Raw genomic sequence first — 22,048 nt, 5'->3', positions numbered from 1 at the left:
AGCCCACCATATCGCATTAAGGAGGGCAATGGTTCAAATTCATGTCCGGCCATCCTAATTTATGTTTCCTGTGACTTCCCTAAATTGCTTCAAGCAGATGCTGGGATGGTTCCTTTGAAAGACATGGTTGATCTCATTCCTCATCCTTCCGTAATCCAAGTTTGTGCTCCATCTTTAATGACTTCACTGTCGATGGGACGTTCGCCACTAGTCTCCTCCTCCTCTAAAAGGTTGTTGTAGTGAGTCTGAATACCATAAATTCCTAAATGACCATCTCCATTCCTCCTCTACTAACTATGATAAGCTTTGGTCAAATGTGGCTTGGGTAAAAAAAAAAAAATAGTGTTGATGAGGATTGAGAGTTTTGTACCATGTACATTAATAAGAGACAAAACAGATCCCTGACAGTATATACAACAGGTTAGGACACTTTTGCAGAACTAATTTTAAAAAGTGCCAGATTTAAAAGGATGCAATATCTTGAAGACTGGCAATAGTTTTCAGATGTTCAAAAACTTAGCATGGATACTTTTAATAATTTCTACAATGAAACTCTGTCTTGAAACCTGACAGAAATTCCAACGAATTTTGGTTGTGTGTAAAGAATAGCAGCAGCAAAACACAATAAAGAACTTTCAGTGTGCAATGGCAATGTTATCAGTGAAAACACTACTAATGGAGAGTTGCTAAACACAGTTACCAGAAATTGATTTACCAAAGGAAATGCAGTAAATATTACAGAAACTGAATCACACCAATACATAAGAAAGGAAATAGAAGAATCTGCTGAATTGTAGAACCCTATCACTGACACTCATTTGTAGCAGTGTTTTGGACTGTACTGTGTTCCAACATTAGGAAACATCTTGAAGATAATTATCTATTTATATCTAACCACCACAGATCAGAAAATATGCTCCTTTTGGATCACAACTGGCTCATTATTCATATGCAGTAATGAGTACTAATGGCAGCAGTTCTCAAGCTGATTCCATGCCTCTAGATTTCCAGGAGGATTTTGACATTGTTTCTCACAAGTGGCTTCTACTCAAATTCTATGCATATGGACTATCTCTCAGTTGTGTCACTGGATTTGTGAGTTCCTGTCAGAAAGGTAACAGTTCATGGTAACTGACAGGACATCATCTAGTGAAACTGAAGTGTACCTAAGGGAGGTGTTACAGGCCCTATCCTATTCTGAATCCATGTTGGTGATTCAGGAGAGAGTCTGAGTAGCCCTCTTACATTGCAGACGATACTGCTGTTTACTATCTAGTCAAGTCATCAGAAGGTAAAAATGAACTGCAAACTGATTTCAACAAGATATCTAAATGGTGCAAAAAGTGATAATGACTCTAAACAATAAAAAGTGTGAAGTCCTCTAATGAATATGAAAAAACTTCTATTAAACTCAGGTTACTCAATAAATAACACAAGTTTAAAGGTTGCAGGTTACCTACCAATAAATTGGAAACATTAATTAATAAATGTTGTGGGGAAGGTGGATCAAAGATTGTATTCTATTGACAGAAAGTTTAAAAGGTACAACAGATCTACTAAAGAGAATGCCAACACTATGCTTCCCCATCCTCTTCTGGAGTGTTGTTGCATGGAATGCGATCCTTTCAAAGTCTTTTGACAGAAGACTTTGAAAAATTTTAAGAGGGGTAGCTCACTTTGTACTATCATGAATCTGTGGAGAGAGTGCCATGAATACAATAAGAGAGTGAGGGGGACAATCATTAAAACAAAGATCAGATGTTTTCATGAAATTTCAGTTAGCAACTTTCTCCTCCAAATGCCACTCTCGCTTACACATGAAGAAATGATCACCAGTAACATAAGAAAAATCAAGGTTTATATGAAAAGTTTTTAGTGTTCATTTTTCCCACACATTACTCAAGACTGGAACAGTCTGAAAGTGGTTTTCTGAACACGCTACCAAACACCTTAGTGTGAACTGCAGAATAATCATGCATATGAACATATTGATGAAGAAGATGAATAAGCAATGAATATTGATGAAAGATGATCTGGTGCGATGAAGACAGAACAACATATACTTAATTCTTTGTTAATTACTCATACCATCCATAAATTTCATCAACACATAACTGTCTACTGTTGTATTCAGTAAATCTAGTGAGGTTCACTTGGCAGCTACATAAACACAGAAAAATGAAACCATGAGTGCAGATATGCACCATGTAATAAGCCCTTAAAGAAATTTTGTGTGTGTGTGTGTGTGTGTGTGTGTGTGTGTGTGTCTAATGCAAGGAAGAATGGGGGTTAGTTGTTTAATGCCCCTTTTATGACAGGACCCTTGGAGACTAAACATTTGGTCATGTGAATGAGATTAAAAGAATAAATTGACTATGGTCTTCTTGAAGGAATCATTCTGACAATTGTACCAAGTGATTTGGGGAAACCATGAAAAATAAAGATAAAATTTAATTCCTTTCTACGCCTGGTAAAATGACACTGTGTTTCCCTGATATAATTCAGAGCCAACTTACAACAAACTGACAGTGAGAACAGCCAAATACATGAGTCTGGATTTTGGACAACGCATCAGCTCCTGAAAATATTGACACTGTTCGGACTGTTATATCTCACAATGAGTTGAAAAACACTACAATAATTATGTCCAATGAGTTTCCCACTAGAGAAGCTGAAAAATAGTACAATCCAAATGGCAGAATACTATTTTAATTTATGAATATGAAAATGTACAATGTCATCAGAATTCCAAACAATTAAAATCCATGGGAAAAAAATAAGGCACACAAAAGACACAGATTATTCTATCATTAAGTGCATCATACCTCATTATGCAACTGCAGGAACATTTCTAGTGTTTCAGTTTTAGAAAAGTCATTTAAGTATTTTTGACGGTGGTATAACACAGTATCAATGTGTGTTTTATGCTTTATAGCCAGTTCCATTGCTCTGAAAACAAAGAAATAACATGTAAGGAAACAAAACACATCAAAGACATGTCTTAGTGAGTAAACTATTGAAAATCAAGCAGTATAAAATTTTGATCATCATTATAGTCTGTGATCATTGTTCATATTCACACAATGTATGCAAAGGAGCAGGACGAAAATAATAACAAAAGTGATAACCCAGAAGATTGGTATCACTTTCCAGTTTGTTATTTTGATCATTCTACATGTGAAAGAGAGCTTCGTAGTGTGTTAATACAGTATGAATAAGCAAACAGTTACAAAGAAAAGATATTATGTGTAGACAGAGTAGAAGGAAAGAGTGCTTACACACTTTCCTTCTGTTATGGCACAGTTAAAATGAAAGTCATACAGAAACCCGGCCACTATTCAACTGCAATTTAAATGCTCTGACATAAACACAAGAAAAAACTGAGAGAAATATTAGGGCCTACAGTACCACAGATAAAAGTGTGTCTGTAAATTCCCATAAACTAACAGTTTTTCACTTTTAAAGTTGATTAATGGGAATGTACAGTGTAAGGCACAAATTAAGGGGAATACTGGATATGTGGTGCTTCCATTAAAACTTCTGTTGATAGTAATATTTTAACACTGTTTCTAACACTATTATGATAGTTTTCTCAAATGATCACACATGGTGATAGCGAGAGTTGCTAAGAACATAAATGGATTGCATTATGACTGTTTCCATTATCAAATGATTAACATCTTTAATGATTGTTTTTTATGTGAACACATTTATATGAGGTAGCAATACACAGAATGTTCAAAAAAGGTCTTCCAAACTTCACAAGAAAGAATACTGACCAAAGCTAGATGTAAGAGTTTCCTTAACATTTGTCTGTAATTAAATGCTTGTTGAGGTATGCATCATTTGCCCTATGTTAAGAATCTGTTTTTTGACATTACATGAGATGCTCAATGTGGTTATCACTCTGTCTTATACATCCTTTAAATGATTACAAACTCATGGGAACACACTGGCTGACCTCGAATTTGGTCATATTAATGAGATGCACACTCTCATAAATTGTGCCCATTGTTGATGGATCTGGTATACATCAGTGTCTTAAATGTCTCCATAACCAGAAATCTAAGGAAGGCCTGTTCAGGAGGCAGTTAGGTGGGCAAGGGTGCTCATGTGTGCTTGCTGCCTGAGTAGTGAGTTCTCATGGTAAACATGGCTGTCAGACATCATTATGTAGTGCAGGGGAAATGCAAACAGTGCACTGTCTTCAGAGGAATGGCAACATGTTAAGTTCACCATAGTTTTACACCCAATCATATAAACTTAATGGTTCAGTGCTTTAAAGCACAGAGTGGCTCTTTTAAAATAGATGAAAAGCAACATTATGACCATGTTGGTAACTTCAAAGCAAATGTCAGACACACCAGTATCAGCTTATAACACATCAGTATAAGATGCCTAGCAACAGATGCAGCTTATAGACCTGCAGTGTCACACACAATTGAATGATAAGTTCCATAACAAAATAAATCTTGTAAACACACACAAAAATTTTCTTCAACATAAATTTCCACAGCTTCACAAGTTTGCAGTTATGATTATGTCAAGATCTGGATCTACATAACTTGTGTGAGAAACTTCTTTCTGCAATGATAAAGGATTAAATCTACCCACAGAAGAGCACTGACTGATTCCAATTTAAAAACTTGTCTTCAAATTAGTAGTGAGCAGAAACTGATGACTATTGCTTTAATGAAAACCAAAATAAGTAGTAGTCATTGAAATGCCATTTTTCTATGTTTAACGTATGAATAAAAGGGTCACAAAATACATGTTGATGTCAATTCAAACTACATCTGAGAACGACATTTACCATAAGGCTGTATTAGTTGTAACAAATACCATATTTCATACTTAGCTGCCTTGTGTCCCTCGCCTAATTAATTAAAAGAAATGTAAATTTCAGGTCATGGACATTTCTCATCCATGCAACAGTTTTAGGAAATAAATTTGCCACAAAAGGTATTAATTAGCCACCATGACACGGTACATCTCTGTAGAGCTATTAGCTGCTGTAGAGTAGATTCATTGACAATAAATTCTCATGCCGAGCTGGCTGGTTCCAGTGCCTTCTCCCTCCTCTTCCCCTTTTCCTTCATTACTTGCAGTGAGATGGCTTGTTGCTCATTGGTGAGGCGCGAGGAGCACATGCCAGCTTCTTACACTAGCAGATCAGTGAACACAACTGATGTAAGGGATCAAGTCAGGTGAACAAGGAGGCCCTGCTATTGGTGCACCTTGACCAATCCATTGCTCATTAAATGCACATGTTTCATACTGATGTACAGAAAGTGTGGTAGTACCCCTTACAGATAAACCACATCTCACATCTTTCTGCAAGGGTAACATACTCTAATGGCATGGGTAATTTATTGCACTGAAACTGGTCATAAGCTCCACTGTTCAAGTTTTTCTGGGAACCTGTATGGCCTTATGAGTCTGTCATGCTCAATTTATGTCCACACATCAGAGTGATTTGGATGCCTTGATTCCTCGATTGCTTGAGGATTCACATTTTTCCGGATGTGGCTATTATGGTAATTTATCGTCCCGCTCCATGTCAGTCAACACATTTGGCAGAACTGACCAAGCAAGGCTGTGGTTTATCATTTTAACAGCTCCAATACTTTATACACTTTTTTCATGGATTACCTTCCTCTTGCCTCCTACAACTACAGTGTGACAAACTATGCAAAGTCCATCATGACTCCTTGTCCTTGTAGTAAATGACCCCATGTCTCCTTGGATGACCTTGTGAACATTTATCAGAAGAAATGTGGTACTGAGGACGTAATTTGGCACTCGTAACATGTACCAATTGATTAATACTGTTCACTAAACCACGAAATATAAAAGCAGGTATATTCTTTGATGTAATTAAAACAACCAACACAGTGCATCACAAAATAATGTTAAGCTAGATTAACTGAGAACAGGGGAGGAGGTGGTAGCAAGTGGTTCCAGTCATAGAAAATCAAATACAGTTGACTGAAATTACCCTTAAATCAAGTAGCTCTAACTATATTGAAACACACAATTCTGACCCTATATATAGAAATACAAGCATGCCACAGGATACAGTGCTAGATCCAGTGCTGTTCCTAATTTACATTAATGATTTCTCACAAAGTACCAAGCAGGGGTAGCCAATACTATTTGCAGATTATTGTAATGTACTGATCACTGGCAAGTCATCAGAAGTACTAAGAGAGAAAGCTGACGAAACACTAGCAGTGTATGTATGTGAGGAATGAACAATAAAGTCACACTTGATGTCCAAAACAAGTACTATGAAATTCTACATAAAAACTGTTTAGTACATGATAATGAAATTAGACACAGTTACAATTTGCATCCAACAGATGAAAATAAGGCTGAAAGTCAGCAGAGTTTATTGTCCAATGCTATCAAATTATATAATAAATTACCACAACATATAAAAGACATAGATACAATATGCTCTTTCAAAACAAAACTAAGGAACTATTTACAAATTAACAATATTGCCATATAGCAAAGATGCTGAGTCACAGATAGGCACAACAAAAATACTCTCACAATTATAGCTTTTGATCATTAAGGCCTTTGTCAACAATAGATGGACATACGCATGCACACGCACACGCACACGCACACGCACACACACACACACACACACACACACACACACACACACAAAAATACAACTCACACACATGACTGCAGTCCAAGGCAACTGAAACTACAGTGCGAGCAACAGCAACAATGCATGATGAGAGTGGCAACTGGGTGGGGCTAAGGAGGAGGCTGGAGCAGGGAGGGGAGGGGTAATATGGTGGGGGTGGCAGACAGCGAAGTGCTGCAGGTTAGACTGAGGGCAGGGAAGAGGTAGTAGCAGAAAAGGAAAGAAATAAAAAGACTGGGTGTGTTGGTGGAATGATCACTGTTTAGTGCTGGAATGGGAACAGGACGGAAACGTAGGATGAATTAGAGGGAAAGTTCCCACCTGTGCAATTCGGAAAAGCTGGTGTTGGTAGGAAGGATTCATATGGCATAGGCTGTGAAGCCGTCATTGAAATGAAGAATATCATGTTTAACAGCGTATTCAGCACCAGGGTGGTCCCCTTGTTTCTTGGCCACAGTTTGTCGGTGGCTATTCATGTGGACAGACAGCTTGTTGGTTGTCATGCCTACATAGAATGCAGCACGGTGGTTCTAACTTAGCTTGTAGACCACATGACTGGTTTCACAGGTAGCCTTGCCTTTGATGTTATAGGTGATGTTAGTGACCAGACTGGAGTAGGTGGTGGTGGGAGGATGTATGGGACAGGTCTTGCATCTAGGTCTATAACAGGGGTGTGAGGTATGAGGTAAGGGGCTGGGAGCAGGGGTTGTGTAAGGGTGGATGAGTATATTGTGTAGGTTCAGTGGACAGCGGAATACTGATGTGGGAGGGGTGGGAAGGATAATGGGCAGGACATTTATCATTTCAGGGCACAATGAGAGGTAACCGAAACCCTGGTGGAGAATGTAATTTGGTTGCTCCAGTCCTGGGTGATACTGAGTTACAAGGGGAATGCTCCTCTGTGGCTAGACGGTGGGACTTTGGCAGGTGGTGGGAGCCTGGAAAGATAAGGCACGGGAGATTTGCTTTTGTACAAGGATGGGAGGATAATTACGATCAGTGAAGGCTTCAGTGAGACCCTTGGTATGTTTCAAGAGAGACTGCTCATCACTGCAGATGAGATGACCACAGGTGGCTAGGCTGTATGGAAGGGACTTCTTGGTATGGAATGGGTGGGAGCTGTTGAAATGGGGGCATTGCTAGTGGTTAGTAGGTTTGATACGGACGGAGGTACTGATGTAGCCATCTTTGAGGTGGAGGTCAACATCTAAGGAGGCGGCTTTTTGGGTTGAGTAGGACCAAGTGAAGCAAACAGCGGAGAAGTTGCTGAGGTTCGGGATGAATGTGGATACAGTGTCCTCACCTATTGTCACCTGTTGTTACATTCCATCCTGGATATTCTATTGGTTGATATTTGCAAATTAAAAGTTTTTATATAGTAATAGACTACCTGAATTAAAACAGGTTACTTGATTTAAGAAGTTCTGCATTGTAATATATGTACAAATAATATAAGAGTAAAAAATAAATATAATTATATATTAAAATAAATTTTAGTGTCAATTATAGTCCAATAAATTAATTTTAAGCTGTTCATTTGTCTATGTTTTAATTGATGAAATCTGTCTAATGTAAATTGTTTCATGGATTAATAAAGAAATCAATCAATCAATCACATAATATTATGTCTGCCGCTTCCTGCATGGAATAATAGTACTCCATTCCACTGTTTATGTTGGTCATACTCTACAGAATCACTGGTGATCACTGGTGTTAGGACAACATTATAGTAATATGTACAAAGTTGATGGTGTAGATAATTATAAGTACTATATCTGTCAACAGAATCACAATCAGAGAAATAAGTACAGGGACAAATAACCTATGAGAAAAGAGCAATGAAGATCAACATGTAGAGTCCTAACACCACTGAGTAGTGAACTCACATGGCACAAGTATAAAATGGCCCATATTTCAACAAGTAGTTACTTTTGGATGTGTGTTTATAGCGCAAATTTTTCTCTAGTTTTGACTCAACCTATTTCCTGTAGAACTGCAATACACTTTTTTATAACACATTGTATATTTGTATAATCAATATTCAGTTGTATTACAGAGTTTATTGTTCATTGCTTTTGCAAACTGGTTTTAATTTTGGAGGTGCTTGGAAGAAACAAAAACATACTTTCTTCTGTTGAGGGCAAAATGCTCTCTACCACTATGTGCAGTTCCCTCAGTGGTCACAGCAGATGGTAGACCAAATGTACCCCATAGAATAGGAAAAGGAGAATAAATCTCCATTTTTAGAAACTCCCTGTTTCATTCCTTATGCTAAAGTGAACAGGATCAGTCCTTGATGCCCACTTACATTCCTTAACCCATCCTGACACGTACAAGTGGTGTCTAGAAGTGGGATCACCATTGTTAGGTCCACCCAACCTTTTCCTCTTCACTCACATGAGCTGGTAGACACACTCGTGCTGGGCAGTACCTTGCCGTAGGTTACATGTCCGCCTGCATGAGATGTGTGCATGATGTTCTCGCACATAAGTTTTCATGCCAAGCACACCTGCCACACCAGTCAGCTGGGATGGCTAAGTAATGCAGCAAACCACGCCATCAGCCACACACCATTGCCACCCAAGCCATGCAGAGGTAAGACACTGGCAGTTGCTGCACTGCCGTGGGTCACATCACTTCGACAGATGCAGCGCACCACCACTGCTCCTGCCACCATCTCCTCCAATGCTGCCGCCTCCACCACCACTGACACTGTTGCCACCACCGTGTTGCTGCTGAGGTCACCACTGCTGCCTCCGCTGCAACTGGTGCGGATGCTACCTACAAATGAACTGTCACAGCAATGCAGTCTGCTAGTTAACAACTCCAGCGAACTTCTGCTAAGAGATCTCTCCATCATCTAGAATAGAGTGAGACCTCTTTTTGTGTACATCTGTTTGGTCTCAGTCCTAGTTTTATAGCCATGCCTTGTCAACCAGTGGAGAGGACTGAATTGGCTCCCAATGCTGCAACTATGGCTCCAAATGAGCCTGATAGCATTACTTTACTGCAACAGTAGATAAGCATTCTGTCACTTGAAAAAATTGAGCTACAGAATCGCCTAATATGATAACTCATGAATGTGAAGCCAGAGCTACCAAAAATGCAGCAGCTCGGGGCCCTTCAAGAGCCCCTGAAGTTGAACCAGAGAAACTAGTACCAGATAAAGCCAGTATGCTTCCAGCCGTAACTTTAGCATCTTCTTTCGCTGGTAAGCCAGGCGAAAATGTAACAACATTTTTGCAAGACATAAGGTACGTGGGACATACATGCACATGGCCAGGCCATTTTTGTTAAATGTCACCAAGCTGAAGCCTTTGGCTAATGCACAAACTTATGTTAAATCAGTAGACACTTTTGAATTCTTGGTAAAGGGGTTGGCAGAGCACTACTCTGACAAGTGTGGGGTTAGCTATTAGTGCTACTCAGACAAGTGTGGGTGTAGCTGTTACTGTGATCGGGTGTCCACTCTTAGACAGAAAAACGGGGAGGTCTCTGAAACATTTGCATACAGACTTGGGCAGTATCTTGTTGCACATACACCCTAGGAAGGGGCAATACATGTAACGAAGTGTTAATTGAAGAAGCTCAAGTGAGAGCAGTTGAGTTATTCATATGTGGAATCAGTCCAAAAAAAGAGTGTGAGGTAAAGGTAGTCTGCCCCTCCACCATGCCACACTAGTGTGGATGCTGAGTTTAAAGGAACCCAGCAGTTAGTTGGTAAGGTGGGCATTGAAATTATCTGAGTATGATTACACGGTTCAGCATACACCCAGCTGTTTGCACTGAAATGCTGATACGCTTAGCAGGAAAATTAGAGTTGCACAAATAGATGATGTTACCATAGAAGAATTGAAAGAATCACAAGAGAGAGATGTAGAATGTCACTGGTATGCATCACTCTCTGATTTTGTTACAGAAGACCGTATACTATATCGCAAGACACCATTGGTTAACAGAGTAGGAATACCTAAAGAATTGCAACAACAAATAATTGCACTGTGTCTTTACAATTTACAGGCCTGCCATAATGGGTGACAAGCCACAAATGCAAGAATAGCCTCAAATTACTGGTGAAGAGGTCAATAAACTGACATTCAGAAATATATATTAAATTGTCTGCCCTGTGTGCAAATAACACCTCCACCAAGGACTAAAGTTCATTCACAAACATTACCAGAAGCATTGAAACCATTTCAAATTGTGGCCTTAGATATCTGCAGCCAATTCCCACAAAGCACCAAGAATAATAAATATATATTGTCAATTACTGATCACTTTCGAAGGTACTTAATTTTGATCCCACTTGCAGATATAACTCCTGAAACTGTTGCTTGCAGCTTTGTCGATCACTTGGTGTTGCCATTGGGAAGTCCTGATGCAACACTCACTGACTAAACCTCACATTTTATGTCAGCACTGTTTACACAAGTCTGCAAAAGTTACAAATCAAAAACTTGTAAACTATGCCCTTTCATCCTAAATCCAACAGGTGACTCAGTGTGTGCACAAAACTACTGTGTGAATGTTATTGTATGATGTATTGAAAACACACTTAGAGTGGGACAGATATGTAGGATTTGTCGCTTCTGCATACAACAGTTGTGTCCATGAGGCTACAGGATACTATCCATATGAAGCTGTTTGTGGAAGACCCATGAATTCACCTTTTGAAATAACAAATTGTCTCCTGGCATCAATGTAGGTGAACTGAAAAGGCTAACTCGCAGTCTCAGAGCCTTTTGGAATAGGTTAAATACAATAATTCCAAAACCACATAAAACAATTGGAACATAACAACAAAAGCACTACAGTTCCTCAGTCCAAGCCCGGCAATTTAGTATTGCTTCAAAATCCCATGGTGAAGTAAGGGTGCACCAAGAGGTTTGCTCCTCCTTATGAGGATCCTTATCCACTCTTATGGATAAATTCTCCAGTAAAAGCTGAAGTACAGTTATTCTGATAATACTATCATAGTACATTTTGACTGGCAAAAACCATATCATGGACCAGCTACACCATTTCAATTAGTTCTACTTGCCCCTCCTTCTAAGACAACTATGGCATGTAAAAATGCTGCAATGGTGAAGCCAAAGAAAAAGAAGGACCAGCTGATGCCAGCCCATCCCCAATATGCCTTAAGGAATAAGCACCCTTATGCTCCTGGGACTAAATACATTCTGTCAGTGAGCAAAAACATCAATGTTATTACTGAATGAAGATTAATGGAAGTTTTGTTTATGCTATGTACGCAGAGGATGAAGACAATAGCCAAGGAGATGCAGTGCTGTCCCCTGTACATAGTGAGAATTTTCTTGTGCTTTTCATGTTTATGATCATAAGTGTTTGTACTTGTGTCATATTATAAGACATAGTTTTCAGAATTAGCAGCCAGAACAGAGAGAAATAATTTTGTAACTAACCGTAGGAAATGAGTATAAATGTTAATGGAAGTCATAGTAACTGCTTTTGCACTCACGACAAATCATGCCAATTGCAGAAAAACATGGAAGTACAACTGAGCATTTGAAACAGCAATCACTACGTTACGCAGTATCTGCCTACCAATTGGTTATGGTCATGGATGAGGATACCTCACACAGAAAAGACTACGTAATTACAAGGTCATTGCATTCATAAGTCATGTAAGACAAAAGACCTCTGCGAGGCATTTAGGAAGTATTTAGTTTATATGATATTATTGGCACTAGAAGCAGACGTAAGATTTCATAAAAGGTCTCTCAAATGCTTACCGGTAACCACCATTCAGGAGTACATAATTGCAAGTCATGTCTGAAAATTAAATCCATTCAAGGACTACAAATTGTTCTCTGTCAGAGGATTTATCAGAAACTGTTTCTTATGTTACACCTTGAACGTTTTTGGAGAATAACTGCTGAATTTTAACAAGTCAGTCTTCCTACAGGAGGATCCAACATTCAACTTACAAATTTGATATTGAGTTACATTTCAATCTAACAGTCATTCTCAGTTAATTGATATGTAACAAAATGCTGAAGCTACCCAAGCACATAAATCACACCATTACACTGTAATCACACTGTTAACAACAAATAAGCTGCAACACATATGGATTGATGAATGCTTCACTGTATCTTGATTTATGAATGAGCCAAGACCCAAACACTTAAGTGAAACATCTGTACATCATTACACCAGTATTTTAAACTTTCTTTGAGTACTTTATATGCACTGCAGTTCTGACCAGAGTCAGCTACAAATGTTTTCAGTGATTTATATCACCACGAGGAAGCTTTTAAGGATACTTATATATGATAGAAAACAGCCAGCTCAGCACTAGTAAACACTGATTACTCATTCACTCAGATCACTTGATATGGAACTGAAATAATTCGTACGTACCACTGAAGTTCTACATCACATTAATGTTTTTATCACCCCTGTGCCTACTAATGAAAAACAATTAGAACAATGACAGGTCTGTCAAGGTAAGTTACATCTGCCAGCCTGAAGACAACAGAACTTCGAATGTGTCACTACAGGCCATCAAACCATAGCATCACATGCAGGTAAATCATTAAATGCTTTTCACCCCTGCTCCATAAGGAATATGGGCGAAAATATGAGTAAAAAAGTTCTGTTGCCACTAGGCATGACATCATGAACAGCAGCAGATTGTATAAGGCTGTGGTCACAGTGGTTCCAATATTGGTTGATTCTCGTGATGCCCGACACAGGTCAGTGATGGCCAATTTTTTCAAATCATTAAGCCACTACGTGTGCAGTCACACTGTTGCTGATCTTATCACCTGAATGTACAGACTTCAGATGACAATCGATGAAATTAAAATCATTTCATGAAATGTGGAATGAGAGAAACTGATAAGTTTAGTTGAAGAAAAAGTGAATTTGTGACAGTCTGAGGATGAAAATATTACAATCGGGATATAGTTCAGAACATATGGACTGAAATCACAGATTTATTTGAAATCTCAAATAGGCAAAATCTTCACTGCAAATTTTAGGCATAGATTATAACCTCAAAAATAATTTATTCATGTGTAAAGGGTGGCATATCATATATGCTTATAGCTACTGTACAGGATCTTTTTAGTCGTAGGTTGTCATTAGTTGTCAACAAATTATTACTAGTGTTTACTGGCATTTTATAGCTGTAGGGTAATAATTAAGTTGCAAATGTGGTGTATGGACTATATTTCCACTTTCAAGTGCTTTAGGTTTTCAGAGTATCTTATGCTTCACTTTAAGCTTTTCTTTCACTTGAGTGCTAAATGGCAGTCATTGAATGTTAACTGATGTACGTCTGCACAACTTTAAATGAATACTGTGAAACAGAGTGTTTCTAACTTGTTTTTCAATGTCACCATGAATTATCTCAAATATGTAACAAAGTTTCTTCAGTCATCTCATATATTTGTAAAATTTGTCTGGTCACTCCGATAACAGAGGACAGAGGGTATACGTCCGCCGCTCGTGGTCTCGCGGTAGCGTTCTCGCTTCCCGAGCACGGGGTCCCGGGTTCGATTCCCGGCGGGGTCAGGGATTTTCACCTGCCTCGAGATGACTGGGTGTTTGTGTTGTCCTCATCATTTCATCATCATCCAGGAAAGTGGCGAAATTGGACTGAGCAAAGATTGGGTAATTGTACGGGCGCTGATAACCACGCAGTTGAGCGCCCCACAAACCAAACATCATCATCATCACAGAGGGTATAGTACTTGAAACATTCTTTCCAAGACAAGAAAGCTCATTCACATGCATTTGGTGTCTCTTTAATTAACAGAAGCCACTATGCAACACTAATATCCAAACACATAGGCATCCTAGTATCCACCCCACTCTAAGAGGTTAAAATCTAATCTACTTCATATATAGAATAAATTCCAATCCAACCTAACCAACTTAACCTAACCTAACCTAACCTCCTTGACCCGGCCAAGAACTGACTAAGGAGAACAGACATGCACTATGACCACACTGCCGGTGGTGGTGTCTGAGGATTGTTGTCGGTGCCACTAAAAGCACAGCCTAAGTGCGTGGCTCTGTGATAGAGCAAAATACCTGCCATCGGATGTCACAGAGCCTTTAACTGTAAGCTCCACCCAGATGCTTGACATGTTGGTGAGCCGCTTGTGCAAGAACACACCCACATGCCTAAGGTTAACTTAACAAACACTGAAAGATTAATTCTTCTCACCAAGTTTGTAGGTTGTAATGTACTTTAACAATGACATTTTGAAACAGGAAATTGTAAATTAAATCCACTCGTTGCATGAATAGTTATGCATTTGCCTAATGGCTTGAATAAAACAAATTTTGGAAGGTACAGTGCTCGCCCAGGTAATTTGGTAGATTCCTTGCATAGGAAGCCAATGTTTGAGTCTCTTTCAGAGGAAAAAAATAGGCATACTGGAGACCTCACATGCAACTTAAGTGCATTGTGTGACTGGAAACTCAGGATATTAATGCGAATAACCTTGAATAAACAGAATTATTCCAGCCCTGTTCAGTTACTGATTGCCAGCAGATTTGGCCGTCCTACCTGTCGCCGTAGCCGATATGAGTAACGGAGGTTCAGGTTTTAGCAGGCACTGCTGCAGCATGCATTTTCATGGATGTTCTCACTGAGTGAGAGAGGGGTAGCACAATAAACAACAGTATAATCTGAGCTCACCAGGCAGATCGATGTCTAACACAGACTGTAGTCCAAGCAATGATTTCTACAAGATGCATTCAAGTTCTAAGGCCTCCAATTTTTTTTCTCCAGACTGGAAAGAGATAGAAACATGCGCATTATTTTAAAATGAGGCCGCGTTCATTGTCAATATGTCCCAGATATGGCAGCACCGTACGGCAGATGGAATTTTACCACCAGCGGCGAGAATGAGAACTGTTTTAAATACTTAAAATGGCGACGTTTCCCTTACTTGAACTGCGTGCAATCATTCGTTTTCTGAATTTGCATGGTGTGAAACCAATTGAAATTCATTGACAGTTGAAGGAGACATGTGGTGATGGAGTTATGGATGTGTCGAAAGTGCGTTCGTGGGTGCGACAGTTTAATGAAGGCAGAACATCGTGTGACAACAAACCGAAACAACCTGAGGCTCGCACAAGCCGGTCTGACGACATGATCGAGAAAGTGGAGAGAATTGTTTTGGGGGATCACCGAATGACTGTTGAACAGATCGCCTCCAGAGTTGGCATTTCTGTGGGTTCTGTGCACACAATCCTGCATGACGACCTGAAAATGCAAAAAGTGCCATCCAGGTGGGTGCCATGAATGCTGACGGACGACCACATGGCTGCCCGTGTGGCATGTTGCCAAGCAATGTTGACACGCAACGACAGCATGAATGGGACTTTCTTTTTGTCGGTTGTGACAATGGATGAGACGTGGATGCCATTTTTCAATCCAGAAACAAAGCACCAGTCAGCTCAATGGAAGCACACAGATTCACCGCCACCAAAAAAATTCGGGTAACCGCCAGTGCTGAAAAAATGATGGTGTCCATGTTCTGGGACAGCGAGGGCGTAATCCTTACCCATTGCATTCCAAAGGGCACTACGGTAACAGGTGCATCCTACAAAAATGTTTTGAAGAACAAATTCCTTCCTGCACTGCAACAAAAACGTCCGGGAAGGGCTGCGCGTGTGCTGTTTCACCAAGACAACGCACCCGCACATCGAGCTAACATTACACAACAGTTTCTTCGTGATAACAACTTTGAAGTGATTCCTCATGCTCCCTACTCACCTGACCTGGCTCCTAGTGACTTTTGGCTTTTTCCAACCATGAAAGACACTCTCCGTGGCCACACATTCACCAGCCGTGCTGCTATTGCCTCAGCGATTTTCCAGTGGTCACAATAGACTCCTAAAGAAGCCTTTGCCGCTGCCATGGAATCATGGCATCAGCGTTGTGAAAAATGTATACGTCTGCAGGGCGATTACGTCGAGAAGTAATGCCAGTTTCATCGATTTTGGGTGAGTAGTTAATTAGAAAAAAAATCGGAGGCCTTAGAACTTGAATGCACCTCGTACTGGAAATGCAAAATCATGAAATCTTACTTTGTAGCATGATGTGAATGATATTTATTATTGATAATATACAGTAATTTTTCACCTAATGAGATAAAATTTGTCATTGGTTAATAGCTATACTTGAAATGGGAGAACCTGAACCTCTAAAGCAACTATGCATAACCAGTTCATTAAACTGTCATTTTTACTTGCATTTCATTTTCCTTGAGGAACTTAATTCTTTGCACACAGAATTAAACAAAATCTCGTCATACCACAGATCAATACTGACATCTCTACTGTGTAAATAAATAACAGACCACTGAATGTATTTTGCTCACATTATATGCACTTATGCCTATGCTCCAGAAGCAATGCTCTAGCCACCAGAAGGACATCCGACCTGCTGAGCCTCGCATAGCATTTCTGATAAGCACTGAGGAGCAGAATCACAACACCGACCATAGCCTCACTGCAGTCCTCAACAGCATACATAATGCACTTGGAAATTTTTGAATAAAAATGACATTTCATCCCTTTACATATGAAAACCACAGTAATGTCATCGTACATAACTATCTACACACCTGTGAACAATACATCTGATACAAACAACCAATTTAATTTGAATTAATTTTATTCCATATATCAGATGCTACACACAATGTCTTGAAACAAATACCTTAGGCTATAAGAGATTTGTTTACAATGTAGCAAGCCGACAAGCAACCTGAACGCATCAAGGTAAGTTTATTGCTGGAGAATCAGCACTCACTGTCTACAAGAACCTTTAATTTGCCTCTATAACTGATTTGATACTGGAAGTAAGTCAAAAACCACTAAAGAGTTGGCAATCAAGGATAACTTGGCAGCAAAGACTACACAATAAAGAACATAGATGCAAGGAATAAAAACACACACAGATACCAAACAATGATGAATATATCACGCAATAATTAATACATTTAAGAGAGTCAGAAATTGCTAGGAATATGTAAAGAAAAATCATGCCTTGATACTACACCATGAGAATAATATTGATGTATGCAAACATAACAGACTGTGAGACAAGCTGTTAGACACACACTGCTCAGTGCTTTCATGTAAGTTATGCTGATCAAGAGTCAGAATGTGCAATACTGCACATAAGGACTAAACCAATACCTCATCTCCTCCTGCTCTGCTGCCATTTACAAGTTTTGTTGAAGGATATATATGTTTTGGTAATTTAAGGACTGGAGTTCTGCCTTAGAGTGTTATATTTCATGTAATATGTTGATGTATTTCACCTGACAGTGTACCCCTTCTCTCTGAGCTTGACTGCCATTTGAAAATGTATTTTAATTTCATTATGTCAGTATGGGTGAATATTTCAATGGAGTTAGATATTGCTCAACATGAGCCTTTGGGAATTAATAAATGTAGTTAGTCCTAGCTTGGAGGACATATCTCTTCTTGCACTTAATATTGTAATGCATTACTGTTCCCATAAAGGGACTTTCATTCCACAAATTATGGATGGCTTTTGTGCCCAACCTGAGACACAAATTTGCATTCAGACACATTTAATTTATATTTGGTTTATGGTAATTATCTCCATTTAATGGATTACAGTGGATTATTCACATACTGTTAAACTTATAGCACATTTAGTTTACACCCTTAATGTTAACCTTAGGCCCATACTGTTGTATCCACCTGAAGAGCCAGTCCCCCTACATAATTCTCTGACATTATCTAACACACTACAGAGTCACCTGTTAGAGTCCATCATTAATTGCTAGCAAAGGAGCATGGACAAATTTCTCCAAATTTCTCTTGATTGTGATCTGCACACCTTGCTGAATGGCACACTCACAATTATTACAATCGAGTGGTCATTCTGAGCGTTACATCAGTGCCTCTATCTCTACTTGACGTTGGCTTTATTGTGCAGATTTTATATAAATATGGCTATGGTAAATCACATAAACCAGCACCACAGGTTGGTGAATATTGATGTTAACAATGTCACTTCACTGGCATAGTCCTCCTTCGGGTTAAGATATGAACTCTGTTTCCATTTCTTCTGCAGGTCGAATAAGACCAGATTTGCAAAGGACAAACTACCTCCATTTGTTAACTTTAAATCTCAAGTATTTACTATCATGAGTTATGTAAAGTTTATTTTATTAATTTCTTTTGTAATCCTGCCTTTAACAGCAAATTACTGTATTTCTGGTGTTAGTCATTATTACTTTTCTACCTCCCTTTTCTATAAATTGCAAACTACTCACACCCCCACTGATGCAACACCCGTCCATGAGTGTTGCATTCGCTGGTAGCCAATCCACTTGCTGACGTCAGCCTTGATACCAGGACCTTATCATGGTGCCCGAATAACTTTGCGATGGCTCAGCTACAGCCCAGCTGTCTACTGCTACCATGCTCCCAGCCATACCCGGTTGACAACTGTCCACTGCACCACCTTCGACAATGTCACACATTTGGGAAGTAACATTTCAAGCAAAATTGTTAAGCAAGATGGTTCAAGAAATAATACTTGTGAACAAGATTTATTACAATACTGAAACTTTGTACCCCATGTCCCTAGTGTGTTATTAACTTTTGATTTATATCCTCCATTAGGATAAGCCCTTTTCCTAAAACATTAAATGTCGACAAACTTCCGGAGAGCCATTTCAACAGCTATATTTTTGTTGGTTATCAAACTTGACATAAATTGATTAAGGACCCATAGCTGGCTCTCATGGAATGGGGAGGGAATTGTGCAGCCCAAAGTGGTGTTTAGGGTACAAAAGATAATTATTTTCTTTTTCAAATTTTGCAATACATTCTTGCGATTACCAATGTGCCTCAGTGGCGAGATACAGGTTACATAAGCAGCTCCACAGCAATGGGTTCTGTTGAGCTAAGGACACTATCCATGGGGCTGCTGAGGAAGTAACACTTTCAGAAAGTTCAAAGCCAACCAATGGGGGAGCAGAATGGGTCATGTGGGGTGTGTGGATTGGTCAGCAAGCCAGTGTCCATAGCAATGGATCACTCTCTTGTCTATCAGCCCTCCTACCCTATGGACATGTTGTCTGCTCCTCCCACTGATGGCGAAATGCTCTCTGCTGCTATGTGCGGTTCCTTCCACAGTTGTAGTAGATGACAGACCAAATGTACCCATAGAACAGGAGAAGGAGAATATGTCTCTCTTCTCCTATTAGCTGACAGTTACAAAAGCTGGGATGTTTCCATAAGAGAATTGTTTCACAACTCTACTGGTAACCCTGTTTATATGGCAAATTCTTCTGTGAACAACTCTGAAGAAAAAGGAGAGCCGTAATGTTCAAAGATAGGTGCACCTGACAAGCTATGAGTCAAGGTAACAATATAACAGATTTCCAAAATGTGCAGGAACTATTCACAAACAACTGCAGACAAAGATTTAAACCAGGAGAGAACTCCACAATAGATAAACAGCTAGTGTCTTTCAGACAGTGTTGCAGATTTTTACAATTTATACCAAGCAAGCAAGGAAAATATGGAATAAAGACATTCTGGCTCTGCAACTCTTTTTGAGATCATGCGCTATAGATGGGCTAGTGTACTCAAGGAAAAAACCCAGATCGTCCTCATCAAGCTAATGTTGCACCTCTTGTGGTAAAGCTGCTTAGAGTAAGCTCAACTGATATCATGATGGACAACTACTTTCCCAATGTATCCCTGTTTCAAGATTTATTGAAGGATGAAATTGCAGCAGTTGGTACTCTTTGCCATAACAAAACACAAATTCCACCTGAAACGAACAATGAAAGGCACAAGAAGTTCTATCTTCAACATTTGGATTCAGAGATGATATGGCTATTGTGAGTTGTCTATCGAAGAAGAATAACAGTGTGGTGCTACTAAGTTCCATGCATCACGATGTCACAGGTGATGAGACTCACAGAAAGAAAAAACCAAAAATGATTCTATTTTATAACAAAACAATATCAGGTGTGGATTCTCTTGACCAAAAGGTACATACTTACACTTGTAAAAGACAGACAAAGAGAGCGTCATTTGTTTTATGGGCTAATGTAATGGATGTAGCAGCTATAAATGCTTTCTATTTATTAATGAATCAATGCCCAGAGTATAATGTAAAATCACACAAAAGGAGGATTTTCTTGAAAGATTTGGCCCTAGAACTTATTCATCCACATATGGTGTGTGGAGCATAACTCCAGATTTGCAAAGAAATATCCTCCAAGCATTGAGAAGATGTGGCCAAGAAACAGACATCATCCATCAAAGAAAAATGCCCAGAAAATGGTTTTTGTGTTCATGTGAACTGGCAAAGAAAACTGCTCAGTGTTGTTCAAAATGTTCCAAGAACATATGCAATGAACATAGTGTGCTTGTCTGTGGAGAATGTTTTCAGTAACTTGTAGACTTTTGTGACTGGCCATCTAATCTTTATTAGGATAAAATGCCGAGTAGCTTAATTTTTGTTGTGTCTATGTAATGTGCAACTTTGCCACTTTGTTTCTTTCTATTCTGTATTTGGATGCTTTATGCATATTAATTTGCATTGTACCTCACCAATGTGCAATTCCTAGTTTATATAAATGCTAAAATAATTTATTATATGCCAAAACAATAAAATTAATAAAGATGAAACTGAAACGTACTCCTCTGAAATTAATGTCCAGATCTTTTCTTTAATGTTTTGCTAATTTAAACTAACTACAGATATGTTTTATAAGAGTGCAGTCACTCATTTATAAAAGTAATGTAAGAAGGATAAAATTATGATATTTATAGAAATCTCAATGGGAGCTTCTGGGGACCCCTTCATGCATTAATGTTAATCCAAACACTCATGGATCCTAGGGTTAACATTCAACCTACTAACCTCGAATATCATGGATGGCAACACTACAGTTGTTTGAAAGTAAGAAGGCAGGTGTAGGTGTGTGTGTGTAAATAAGAGAGGGGTAGAGGGAGGGAGAGGGGGGGGGGGGGGGAGAGAGAGAGAGAGAGAGAGAAGGAATACTTCATGGTATCACCAGTGTACTTTCTGTCTCTGGTCTACACTTCAACCATTGCCTACCTTTGTAACTGGTGACACAAGGGTAAACACCATACTGAGACACTGTTTCTGTTTTGGCTCTCCACAGAAAACACTACACCTGTTGTTTTTTTACATAAACTTTTCATTTTTGCTTCATGATACCTATACTGAACATTACAGAGGGTAAGTGCTTTTATAATACCTAAACTAACATGAAATTCAGCATTAAGCATTTTATTTGCATCCTAAGTGTATGTAATTGACAGGCAACAGAATTATACAATTATCTGGAGTGTCATGCAGTACACTGC

At 39.1% G+C, this 22,048-nt stretch overlaps 1 protein-coding gene across 3 annotated transcripts in view; it reads right to left on the bottom strand.

Moving 5' to 3' along the window:
• Positions 1-22,048, bottom strand: part of LOC126162193 (intraflagellar transport protein 80 homolog) — a 432,276-nt gene that overhangs the window by 49,822 nt on the left and 360,406 nt on the right. For all 3 annotated transcript variants that reach the window (XR_007535032.1, XM_049918521.1, XM_049918522.1), the window contains one exon: positions 2,826-2,949. Coding sequence is in view for 2 of the 3 variants with exons in the window: in XM_049918521.1 (XP_049774478.1) it covers positions 2,826-2,949 (124 nt within the window). In the remaining variant the exon portion in view is untranslated. The remainder of the gene's footprint in view (positions 1-2,825; positions 2,950-22,048) is intronic.

Source organism: Schistocerca cancellata, chromosome 2 (genome assembly GCF_023864275.1).
Source record: "Schistocerca cancellata isolate TAMUIC-IGC-003103 chromosome 2, iqSchCanc2.1, whole genome shotgun sequence".
Classification (NCBI taxonomy): Eukaryota; Metazoa; Arthropoda; class Insecta; order Orthoptera; family Acrididae; genus Schistocerca; species Schistocerca cancellata.
The sequence above is the reverse complement of the archived record's forward strand: the minus strand, read 5'-3'. Positions and strand labels throughout refer to the sequence as shown.